Source organism: Mastigoproctus giganteus, chromosome 3, assembly GCF_048544385.1.
Source record: "Mastigoproctus giganteus isolate SK-2022 chromosome 3, ASM4854438v1, whole genome shotgun sequence".
Lineage (NCBI taxonomy): Eukaryota > Metazoa > Arthropoda > Arachnida > Uropygi > Thelyphonidae > Mastigoproctus > Mastigoproctus giganteus.
This window is the reverse complement of record NC_143577.1, coordinates 37,018,956-37,032,010: the sequence shown is the minus strand read 5'-3', so window position 1 is coordinate 37,032,010 and position 13,055 is coordinate 37,018,956. Positions and strand designations below refer to the sequence as shown.

General features: G+C 36.5%; 1 protein-coding gene across 1 annotated transcript in view; it reads left to right on the top strand.

Annotated features, from left to right (window-relative positions):
• LOC150087884 (uncharacterized) overlaps positions 1 to 13,055 on the top strand; it is a 295,573-nt gene that overhangs the window by 261,327 nt on the left and 21,191 nt on the right. Inside the window, exons 30-32 of the mRNA XM_090369951.1 lie at positions 3,666 to 3,823; positions 8,077 to 8,226; positions 8,922 to 9,075. Of these exons, the coding sequence (XP_090226077.1) occupies positions 3,666 to 3,823; positions 8,077 to 8,226; positions 8,922 to 9,075 (462 nt within the window). The remainder of the gene's footprint in view (positions 1 to 3,665; positions 3,824 to 8,076; positions 8,227 to 8,921; positions 9,076 to 13,055) is intronic.

The window sequence follows — 13,055 nt, the reverse complement described above, 5'->3', positions numbered from 1 at the left end:
CTCCTGTTAGATTGAAAAAAGGTAAGTAAAACATGTAATTATTTACCTTTAGAGGAAAAATTTTTAATGTTTTATTATTCATAATTTCAGAAATTTTAAAAATTCAACCGTCCATTATTCACGTACCACCAAATATTTTTGCACATGCCACTGGTTGAGAAATGCTGGTATGCGGCAATGGTCAGGCCACACCTTGAGCTTTTTATACATACAAGTCTGTAGACCTCATTTTATGAAGGATATAGGGTTGCCGGAATGGATACAGACAAGGGCAACAAGATTGGTGAGGGGGAACGAAGGGATGCTCTTTCCAAGAAAAGTTTCAGTTTTGCAAATTGTGTCTGAAGATTAGGAACCTGCAAGGAGATCTAATTGAGATGTTTAAGACCTTGAATAGATTGACTAAGCTTGATGTTGATGACATTCTTCCTCTTGCTGGGACTACACATGAGTGGACATAAATTCCAATTGAGGAAGGATGGTTGCAGGATAAATTGTTGTGGAAGTAGGTAGTTTAAATAAATTAAAGGAAGAACTAGACAAATTCTTGAAAGGGGATAGGTAGGTGAGGTGAGTAGTTTTTTTTTTTTTTTTTTTTTGGCAGGTGCTCTATAACCGGACTTCTCAAATGGTGGCCCACGGGCCACTTCCAGCCTGCCAGTTAGTAGCTGAAGAGCATGGAAATTGCAGGAAAAGTCTGTACCCATTTAATAAATATGAATTCGTTTTTGTAGAGGTTATTTTGAATTTGTCCCCAAGCTGAGAACAGCTAAGTTGTTGTAATTACTGATATTATCACTAGAGCATAGCACTTGATATTGATGATGGTATATCAAGCTTAATGTCGAAGTTTGCAGACAATACAAAGGTAGGCAGGGTTGTTAAGGACACTACTGACATTATGCTGCTGCAACAGGATCTGGAAAGGTTGAGCAGATGGGCTGAGAGGTGGCAAATGAAGTTTAACATTGACAAATGTAAAGTACTACACATGGGAAACAGCAACCCCAGAGCAACGTATTAACTCTGTGGTATTGCACTGACAGTGGTAGAGAATGAAAGGGACCTGGGGGTGGTTGTGCAGGCAGATATGAAGCTCTCTGAGCAGTGCAGACGGGCTGCAAGAGTAGCTCATGGTGTATTGTCAATGATATATAGGAATTTTTCTAGCAGGGATAAGGAGGTGATTATTCCCTTGTATAAGGCAATGGTCAGGCCACACCTAGAGTACTGTATACAGGCCTGGAGGCCTCATTTCAAGAAGGATGTAGAGCTGCTGGAACGAGTACAGAGAAGGGCAACAAGATTAGTGAATGGAACAAAGGGGTGCTCTTACGAAGAAAGGCTTAAGATTTGCAAATTACAGTGTCTGGAGACTAGGCACCAGCGAGGTGATCTGATAGAGGTGTATAAGGCATTGAATGGTTTGAGCATGCTCAATGCTGATGGGATTCTTCCTCTCGCTCAGAATAATCACCTGAGAGGGCATAAATTCATATTGAGGAAAGACAGATGTAGGATAGACGTGCGGAAATTTGCCTTTAGCCAGCGAGTGGTTGGTTGGTGGAACAGACTTCCATCCCTTGTCGTGGAAGTTGATAGCCTAAATAAGTTTAAGGCTCAGCTGGACAGGTATTTTGAACGAACAGAGGGGTGAAGTGGGAGTGGTTTTTTTTTTTTTTTTTGGCTGATGCTGCATAAGCTTGCTTTCTTGCATCAAATGCCTCTACTAATGCTAATGCTAATGCTAACTTCTCTGTCATGAAGAAATTTTCTTCCTGAAAGCTAATATCTGCATGGTTGCCAATATTGCCATTTTATAATTTAATTCAGTGTAAATGTTTGAAATCCATCCAATTTTCAACACTAAAGTAGCACTAGTAACACTAGACTAATTTTCAACATTAAAGTCTCTATAAAAAAATGGAAAATTTGTGTCATTTATATGGTAGGCTTTTAAAATTGTTCATTTAAATAAAACAAAATGAATTATACCTTTTTTTTTTTTTTTTTTTCACATGGACTGTATTATAATTTTTTTTATTTACTCATTTTATGTGAAATGTCCAATGTGACAAGTATGTATGAAATTGATATAATATTAGAATCCTTAAATAAACTGAAAATTGAGTTTGATCATAGATTCAAAAATCTGGAAGGCAAACAGAGTGTACAGAGTGCAGGAAATAAAAGAATGGTTTTAAATAGATGAGGTCCAGTTTAAATTATAAATGCGTGAATTTACAACAAAATCAAGGTTTACTGAATTATTTAAGTCTATTCACCACACAAAAGTTTGGATAGAGCTGCACACTAACAATGAATATCCTGAAATCACATCAGGGGCTTTAAAATACTGTGGCTATAAAGTCATGATACAGGAGCTCACTTACTGATGAAAATATGAAACATCTGTGAATCATGTGCTCAAGCTATGACCCTAACTACAAGGATATTATGAGGGACTAGAAATGTCACTTTTCCCACTATCTGATGATTGGCCCACCAGAGATTCAACAGTCATAATTAGTGGCCATTTACTTAATTTAATTGAGAAGCCTGGCTCTATAAGCTTGCTTTCTGCATCATTTGCTAATACTAATGCTAAAATGGACTCCACATTCAAAATCAGCATTAAAAAAATGCAATCTTTTGAATAAATTTTTTGTTCAATGTTATCTTCCAGAATTTTTGATGGCAGGAAACACAGTATATTTTTTGTACCAGAGTTGTAGCTTTTCATCTCTGATATCCAAAATTTTATGGCATATATGTTGAACTGACCTGATCTTATTATGAACAATAAGATTAGATCAGTTATACAAAAAATTTTCATAAACTACTGTTCATTTTTTGCCGCTATTATTTGTTGATCGTCGTAGTGAAAGCAACTGTATAGGAAATTCTTTTGTATTTAATGTTAATGGGAAATGGTGACATGACTATGTTACCAATAGTAAATGGCCAGTTTGACTGCTTGTTTGCAACTGATCCCAACCAGCAAACTACATGAGCTATTACTAGTTTGCAGTGCTGACACCCACCTATGTCCCATTAGTAGTTAGTTAGTAATGGACTTTGAAAGTTATAGTATCCAGCAAAAGTTATTGGACTCTTGTAATTAGAACAGAACATTCTTTTCATTAATTTAAATGCAATAAAGTCATTCAGCTGTGGTCTTTAAATTCAGTCATATCAAGGATTTTACAAATGGTTATTATAATCATAATTAAACATTTTTCTGTAGAATTTGAAAGCAACCTTATTAAATTTCTATCATGGAAAAGAATCGTTTAAATCGATAAAATTAGGAATTTAGTTTGTCTAAATTAAACCTAGCAAAGGAATTTGACAAAGGTGTTCGATGCAGTGGTGGCCCTCTTTGAAGAAAGGATTCCAATACTGACTAGAGCTCTTCAGTAAATAGGAACCGGTTAGTTGCATACACTTAGTAGTTCCTTCTCTTCATAATTGTTGGTTATACATGTTATTAATCTGTTATCAATAGACCTGTTATTTGGGAATTATAGCCAGAAGGCTTCCTTAACTAACTTTGCAAAACACCATGTATTACTTTTAAAATATTTTTACATTTTAATTTTTATACTACTGGCAGTATAATATAGTAACTGGTTTCTTTTTAATTTTTGTAACTTATATTTTAGTTCTCCTTTTGGTCAAGTAACAGCCTCAAACACTGGTGGGCCTTTCAATCAAGGATCTGGATTTTTTTCTGGACTTGGAGGTAAACCAAGTGCTGAGAATGCTGGGAAGAATGTATTTGGTACCTCATCAACCTTTGGAAACAATACACAGACAAACTGTAAGTGTGAATTGCTATGTATTAATTTTTTAATTTATTTCATCTTTTTGCTATATTAAAGTCTTTGTTTGTTGTTGATCATTTGAGAGAATAGCAAATAGGTCCTGAAACTGTGATACAATATATCAATAGTATGTCTTTATGTATGATTTTGATATAGTATTAGTAAGGCTGAATGATGCAAGGAAGTAAACTTTTTCTGCATCAACCAAAAATAAATAAGTAAGTAAAATAATAATAAAGTCAAACAAAACAGCATATTCATAATATTCCCATTCTCATAAACTATCATTCCATTTTTCTTTAAACTTAGTCTGATTCACTACCTGCACAATGTTTGGGAGGCCATTTCTTCCAGTGTTCTGCAAATCACTACCCTACCCATAAGCGAACTTCACAAGGAGCTAATCTTGTTTGCTGAGATTTTATATTTGTGTCTAGTAGGTGAGGGATCACAGACCTTCCTCATTCGTTTTACTCAATCCCATCGATGCCCTCTGATCTCCTCTAAAATGTCTAATTGTCAAAACTTTGCAGTCCACATCTTCTAAGTTGTTCTTATATGCATTTGTCACCAGTCTGGTTGCCCTTCTCTGAACCCTCTCCAGAAGTTGTGTTGTTTTTTAGGTGAAGTCTCATCTGAATATAATATTCCAATCTAATATTCTTTACATTGTCTTGTAAAGAGGAATAATGATGTCCTTTCCCCTACAAGCACAGAGTCCCTATAAATTATAGACAGGACACCATCTACCTTCCTAGCCACCTGTTTACATTGCAATGAAAATGTCATGTCAGATTGAATCATAACATCTAAGTCTTTATCATCTTGATCTTTATTAGTGTTTCCCAAACTATGTTTCATGGAACACTAGTGTTCTGTGAGGTGTGAACAAGTGTTCTGCAAAAATTCGTAATTAATATGAACACTCTCTTTAGAAGGTATGTACAGATATACATAATAAATAATGCAGCACTTGTTTTAATGCATAGTTTGTATATATTGAGCTGTATGATTATTATGATGGAAAAACAAAACTCAGATATTTTGTTATTACATATGAGAAATTTAAAATAAATCCTCCAGTTTGAAAGTATTTTGCATTCATGTAGAGTGTCATATTTGTATCATTAGTGATCGGGGTTTTTTTTTATTTTTTATTATTATTTTTTCCAGTGGTCTAAACAAAATAGATTACATGTACACCTGTAACACAACTTACAGGTTTACATATAATTGTTATAGTAACAAAGAATCCATATAACTATAACACGTAAGTTACAGTTATGTAGCTTCTTTGTGATTCTGCATGTAATTCTTGGAGAAATGAATAGAAATGTAAAATTTTAAAGTGCCATATTCTGCAGTATGATACTATATGCAATACAATATCAAATTTTCATTATAGCTCTATTCAATTTTGTTATAATGATATTAGCCTGTAGTTAGTTTTGGCAGTCTTCAATTATGCAAGCTATTCACAAGTCATGGGAGCTTCTACAAACATTACATGCACCAACCTGTGTTGGAAATTATCACTCTCTACGTTACCCTCTGTTCTTTAAATTTAAACTATTTTGTTTAAGTAAATATTAAAGTATTTTATCTTAAATTTCACTACACACACACGCCATTGTATTTTTGCTGATGTAAGAAAGAGAATGGATGTATGGTGGGAAAAAAAAACATTTAACAGAAAAAATAAATTATATAATGTGTAAAATGTAAGAAAAAAGCATAAATTGGTTTGGTTTTTTTTTTTAGAAGCATTAGCAACTAAGGCCATATTGCTCTGGGGATATGCGGTGGTCATTCCCTGACCTTTCCGCATCCTCCTTATTTGGTGGTCACGGGCTTGAACCCCGGTCTAATCAAGAAGCGTGTGCTATGCACTGCTGCTCCTACCCACCTGGCTATGGAGACGCCGGAAAAAAAAAAAAAAAAAAAAAAAAAGCATAAAAAACCGAATGGAAGCAGATTGAGAATGAGGGTTATGAGTGTATTAAATTGTCTCTCCTATTCCCTCCCCTGGATTAGATGATGGACAGAGGACCATTTATCGTACCCTGCTCATCCAGGCATACACCATGCCATGGCTACCTAGCCAGTGTGGTGTGGGACGCAAACACTGGTCAGCAGGGTTTGACCCCTGACCAGTGTAGGACAGAGCACCAAACAAGTGCTCCAATGTAGGGATCCCTTTCCCTATGAACTTTCATTCCTACCACCTGCATTGGTTGTTCTCTCACCCCTACCCCATTCCTCCCAATCCTAGGTGTCACCTCCCCCACTTCAAATGGTAGGTTACTCCACTGCCAACTATCACCTCCCACCCCAGAGTAGGATGGGCATCCTGACCTGGGTGGGCCCCCCTTCTGTTCCTCCTATCAGTCAGGTGTGTGCATTCACTACTCCCCCTCTCTTTCTCTCTGCCACTTTAACCCCCTCTCACTTGCTATCTTCCTATTCCCTTCTAAGTTTCACTTCCCCCCCCCTGGGATCTCATTATCTATAGCTTTGGCTACCACAAGTTTTGTCCCAGCAGTGCTTTATACTCCCTACTGCCTGGCCCACCTCCTCGTGGTGCTGGATGGTAAACTATAGGTTTCTGTATGAAAACACAAGCCTATAGGCTAAGAGGCTGGATGAACAACACAACCCACACTAACATTACATGAACACTTGCTAACCTACATAAACCTGGCCTTTACAGAGTTTATATTCATTACATCGTTTGATGTGGAGTTGGGGGAACCTTCGGAGCTGTATTACAATTAACACTATACACTGTACATTACCCTGCACATCAGAAGCCATATCTAATAAATTTTTACTCACCATATTTTCCTTTACTGCACTTGTTCTTTATTTTTGAATACTTGGGAATGGGTGTGTACATAACAAATATAATATTTTACATAGTTTTGTCACATATTGGCTATAGTTTGCCCTTGTATCATGAAATCTACATAACAACAATAACAGTTTTGTTTTTATTTTATTATTTATCTTTCTTTGTATATATACACTCAATGGTCACTGAATAATTACCACCCATTTGTAATGGACTATGCTGCATAGCTTGCTGTATTAAATTGCATCTGGTTGTGCAAGTAAAAGTGATGGCAATCCTACAGCAGGTATGAGACATAGTAAACATATATCAGAGTTTGAGAATAGCATAATTGCTGGAGCTTATGTGCCATGGGTGCTTCCATTTCGGAAATGGCACATTTCTGATATCGAAGCACCCGACTCAGTTGCTTATGGCCCATTGTGGTTAAGGTGTATAAAGACTGTTGTCAAACAGATGAAGCCACCTCACAGATAGACTTGTAATGAATTACGTAAGGTGGTGAGAAAAGGGTGCAGTGCTTTGTATGGACTCACTGGCACGTCTCATTGTGATAGTTGACATCCCAATACGTTAAATGAGGAATGTAAGAACAATATCTCAATTGATGATGCACTGTACACTCAGATATATGGGGTTCCACAGCAGACAACCCAAAAGACATCTTCACCTTACTGCTGATCATCATTGACAGCAAATGCTGTGGTGTCAACAACATGCTGGTTGGATACTGGAGGACTGGAAACGAGTGTACTGGTTGGATGAGTCCAAATAGCCACATGGGGAGGCATCCATGCTGATTGATGCCTCCACGTGTGGCACGAGCAACATGAGTCCATGGACCCGTCATTGACCCCCTGGTGTGTATGGACCATTTCATTGGTTAGGTCTAGTGGCAGCTCTTAGGAGACCTGCAAAATGGCTGGGTGCATTTTTTTCCCAGATAGAAATGAGATCTTCCAAGATGATAGTGTGCCCTGTCATCAGGCCAGTACTGTGCACAAGTGGTTTGAGGAACACAGTGAAGATATCACCTGTCTTGATTGGCCTTCAAATTTGTCTGACCTCAATCCAATTGAACACTTGTTAGATGTTTTGGAATGGGAAGTGAGGAATATGGACATGCAGGCTGCATGGCTACAAATCCCTATGGACATCTTCAGACATCTGGTAGAGTCAATGCCTAGGTGAATAGTGGCTTTTATTAATATGAACAGTGGCCCAACATGGGATTTGGGGGGGGGGGGTCATAATTCAGTGATCACTGTGTGTGTGTGTGTGTGTGTGTGTGTGTGTGTGTGTGTGTGTGTGTGTGTGTGTGTGTGTGTGTGTTTATATATAAATATTTATTTTTTTTTTATTATTTTTTTTAACTTAATTTTTGACTTTTCCCTTTAGCCTTATTTGGTAATCAGGGAGCTTCAAGTTTAGGAACAAAATTGGGATCAGGATCATTTAGTGGTGGTAATTTCAGCAATTCTACTGGTAGCAGTGGAAGTGTTGCACAAACAGGTTTTGGAGCTTTCCAACAGACGCCTCAGAAGTCAGGTATATCAGTAAATTACTATTTTTAATACTACCCCAGGAATCGTGTAATGGCTATAAAGTGAAACAAAATTTTTAATTATGACAGCAAACATGGCACCTCCATAATTTAACAGTGTTTCAAAATTTGTTTTTGTTGGAATGAGCTATTAACCAGTTATCCGATATAGTTTACTTTTCTACAATAATTATAAACCTATTAATGTATAGTTGATGGGAGCTAAAATAAAATAATAATTGAGGTTTATAATAACGAAACTTTAAAGTAACACTTCTTAAAGTATCTTGATGAAATGTACTTGCTTATGTATACTGTTTTTATGTTTTAATAATAAGATTTTTGAGTATCATCATGCATTATTTATATAAACTGTAATGAAATTATACTACCTTTAAATACTGCATGTGTAATTGTTAAAAATGCAATTAAATTTAAATCAAACTAAATTTGATTTAAACTTAAGCACATTTTTTAAATTACAAAATAAAAAGTTTATCATTTGCATATCTTGGTTTATAGTTACTGTTAATGCACTGAATAATTATTTTAAACCAAAAAATATTCATGTAACTTTTTAAACATGTCAGTGCTCAATCTTATCACATTGTTTGCTTCATTTTGTTAGTTTCTACACCAAAATGGAGACATTGACATTGTGCTCACTTTTATTTTATTTTTTTCTCTGATTATTATTAAGGGTTTGGTGGAAGTCCTGCATTTGGTGGCAATCCAAATTTTGGTGGCTCACCAACATTTGGCAATTCTCCAACATTTGGAAGTGGAGCAACATTTTCTAATCCACTAGTTGGTAACACGTTTGGTGCTGGAAATCAATCACCTGGTTTTGGATCGTAAGCATTCTTTCAAAAAAATGTATCATTAAATTAATTGTTTTAAATTTAATATATTCCATTATAGAAACTTTTAAGCTAATTTCATACAATTTTTTATCAAAACTAAATTGTTCTTAAATATTCTGATGGTTATCTTGACTTTTATTTTTTCACTTTAACATTATTCCTTTAATATATCATATCAGATCTCGTAAGCATTCTATAGTATACATTTGTCTCATTATGTGTGCATGAGGAGAAAATGGTGCATTCGTTAGCTTGTAATTTTTTAGTTTTTAGTATGTTCTAAATTTATCAAAAATAAATATGATATTAATGAAGTGGTCTGTCTGACTTCCATGTTGTTTTTTCAAGCCTTACTATTCCATTAACAAAAACAAATTCGACTTGTTATCAAAATTAATTTTCCCTTTTCCTCAGTATATGAGTCATATTAATTCTTACGTTTTTTAGGTCCTGGTGATCCGGCGCCTCCGTAGCCAGGTGGGAAGGAGCGGCAGTGCGTAGAACACGCTTCTTGATTAGACCGGGGTTCGAGCCCGTCACCACCAAATACGGAGGATGCGGAAAGGTCAGGGAATGACCACCGCATATCCCGGAGCAATATGGCCTTAGTTGCTAATGCTCCTAAAAACCAAATAACAAACAAACAACCTGGTGATCCTGAGTCCATTTCCAGTGATCAGTGATATATAGTATAAATTTACATTTAATAAACGGATTAACCAGTTCATTAATACTAACATATACTATGCTATTCAAAATTTAATCATTTGCAGATTTCATTACTCAGGAAAATCAAATTATATAAATAACCTTGGAGGCAGGAAATATGACAAAGCCATCCTTAGTTGTCTAATAAATAAATGCTCTATTTTTCTGCAAGAAACAATAAAAAAATAATAAAACTTAAGCAGTTATAATGGTAGTAAAAAGTAAAATGAAAATTTTAAACTGTTTTTAAGTAGGCAGGAGTGTCATGAACAAAATGAATGAATTTGAGTTGCTGGTCAGGTCTTCAAAAACTGATATTGTAAGGCTAACTGAGACAAGGGATTGGTGACAAGGAATTTCATTATGGCTATTATAATTATGCTTAGATAGAGAGGGATGTAGGGGTGGAGGAGGAATAGCTTCCTATCAAAAGTAGATTGAAAGCATTTAGATTGTTACTAGAATCTGATCAAGCCCAGGTGAATCAACATTCAGTATGGTGTGAATTGTTGTGATAATATCAGGCTGATAGCAGGAATGCTACAGGCCTAATTATTTTGGCTAATATAATAAAAATCTCTCCAGACAACTTCACTGGACAAGCAGTGGTGCATACCTCATTTTGGGTGACTTCCATTAGAATGATATACCTCTTATTGATTGGAATCCTTGGTCAAGCAGCAAACCAGTGGGGTGGTCAGCTATTAAACCACTAGAAAACTGTTACTTATTTCCTAAGTCAAGGATATTTGGGTCAAAGTATTATCCTGAAAGCTACAAACATATTTGTTCCAAAGTATAGCTAAAGGAGGATGCCAAAATAATGTTACAGGTGATCATGTTGTACTGTTATATATGAGAACTATAAGTAGATACGTAATGATACTACAGATCAGGTAACAAAAGCAAAAGCCAAGTACAAAAGTTGATGGCAAAAACTGAGTTCTTTTCATAGGTTAATGCAGGAGTTCCCAATCGGTGGTTTGCAAAAGTGTTCCAGGAGATTTGCACTAAAAATTCTGTAATGGCATCTACTTAATTTACATAGGTATATTATTGTAAACTACAAAATATAACTAATAACTGTTAATGCACTGAACAATAAAGATAAAATAAAATTAAATAAAAATTAAAGAATTTCCAAGGAAAGAAACCACATCTCACACAATTCCCTATAATTACTTTACTATCTTACAGTATATCATGTTAAATAAATATATAAAATTATTTCTTGACTAAATGTCTGAGTATGAAAAAGGTTGTTTATGTATGGGTACTGCACTTCCATCATTTCTACTACCCAGGTAGCCTTCATGCATCGTTTGATTACATCTCATATTGTGAATACCTTCACAATGAGTTGCCGAGGTATTGTACTGCTTTGAATAAGTAATGCTTCACCAATGGAGAAGACTACTATCACCCAGATGGCACCGTTTTGAAGCTTGTTGGCTTACTCATCGGTGGGTGGACAGGTACCCTGTTGTTGCAGTAGTGACAACCCAATTATGAAGTATAATTCCACAATATGAGAGATGCTTGATGGTGTGCATGGTTTAATCTAAATATATTTCTTGACTAAATTTCTAAAAGTATGTAAAAGGTTGTTTATGCATGGGTAATGTGAGATATAATCAACCGATGCATGCATAATACCTGTAGTAGAAATGATGGAAGTGCATTTCCCATTATTGGCCTCGTGATCCTTCGTCGATATGGGACATAATGGTCAATATTGTTTTGTTACTTTGTTTTATTTTAGTAGTTTATTTAGTCCCTTTTTGGTGATATTTCACGTCTCTCGGAACTGGTACCTTACAAGGGGGTGCCGCTAAATTTCTATGTAACTGGCCTTATATTTTAGATTTTAATGTGGATTTATTATTAATTGGATTTAACTGAATTTCTAAATTATTTGAAAAATTACTTCCCCCTCCCTGTTGATTTAATTTTTATGTTAAATTTTCACTCTACAGTTTTGCTATACTACTGGCATATGTTTTAATTTGTTATCATTTATAATTGGTTATTATCGGTTATATAATGGGCATTATGTAGAGGAGGTGTATTTTTTCTGCCTCTAATGATAGCTTTATATTTATTTTCTTGTTTATTTTATTTTATTTTCTTAATGTCATTATTCAAACATATATATCGATGAGCCAAAACGCTATGACTACCTACTTAATATGGTGTTGGTCCTCCACGTGTAGCCAGAACAGCCCGTACCTGGCGAGGCATGGATGTTACAAGATTTCTAAATGTATCTTTTGGTATCTGGTACCAACACATAACCAGCAGATCCTTTAACTTCTGTAAGGTCTGTGGTTGAGATGCCGCAGATCGGAGTTGCTGTTCCAACACAAACCACAGATGCTCGATGGGATTGATTTCTGGGGAATTTGGAGGCCAGCGCAATACCTGGAAGTCTTCCTCATGTTCCTCAAACGAGTCTCAAACAATCCGGACTGTGTGACATGGCTGAAAGATGGCATTGCCAGAGGGGAAGACCTTTTCCATGAAAGGGTGTACCTGGTCAGCAATGATGTTTAGTTAGCTGGTAGACATCAGAGTGCCTGGCACATGGATGACTGGACTCAGGGTATCTCAGCCAAACATCGCCCAAAGCATGACACCGCCACTGGCTTGTTTTCATCCCACGGTGCATCCAGGCACCATCACTTTCCCAGGTAAATGACGTACCCGGCCATCCACATGGTGCAATAGGAAATGTGATTCATTGGACCAGACAACCTTCTTCCAGTCACTCAAGGTCCAGTTTCGATGCTCGCATGCCCATTGTAGGTGCTGTCACCAGTGAATTGTGGTTAGCAACAGCACTGGGATCTGCCTGCGAATACACAGCCCCATTTTCAGCAGGGTTCAATGTACTCTGTGTTTGTGTGTGTTGTGACACATTACTCCCGTCTCCAGCATTCCAATTACTGGTGAGTTGCGCCACAGTTGCCCTTCTGTTGCTACATTCCATCAGGGAGAGCTTTCACTCACCTCGAGCATCAATGAACTGTGGTCGTCCAACACCTCGCCGGCAGTTTGCGGGTTACCCCTCCTCAGATCACTTTCGGTAGGTACTAACCACGGCTGACATTAAGCATCCCACCAGCCGTACCGTTTCGGATATGCTCTGACCCACTCGTCTGGCCATTACAATTTGGCCTTTGTCAAACTCGCTTAAGTCCCCTGCCTTTTGCATCTGAAGAACAAGAGTAACAATGATTAACGGAACTCAGTATCAGGTGTTT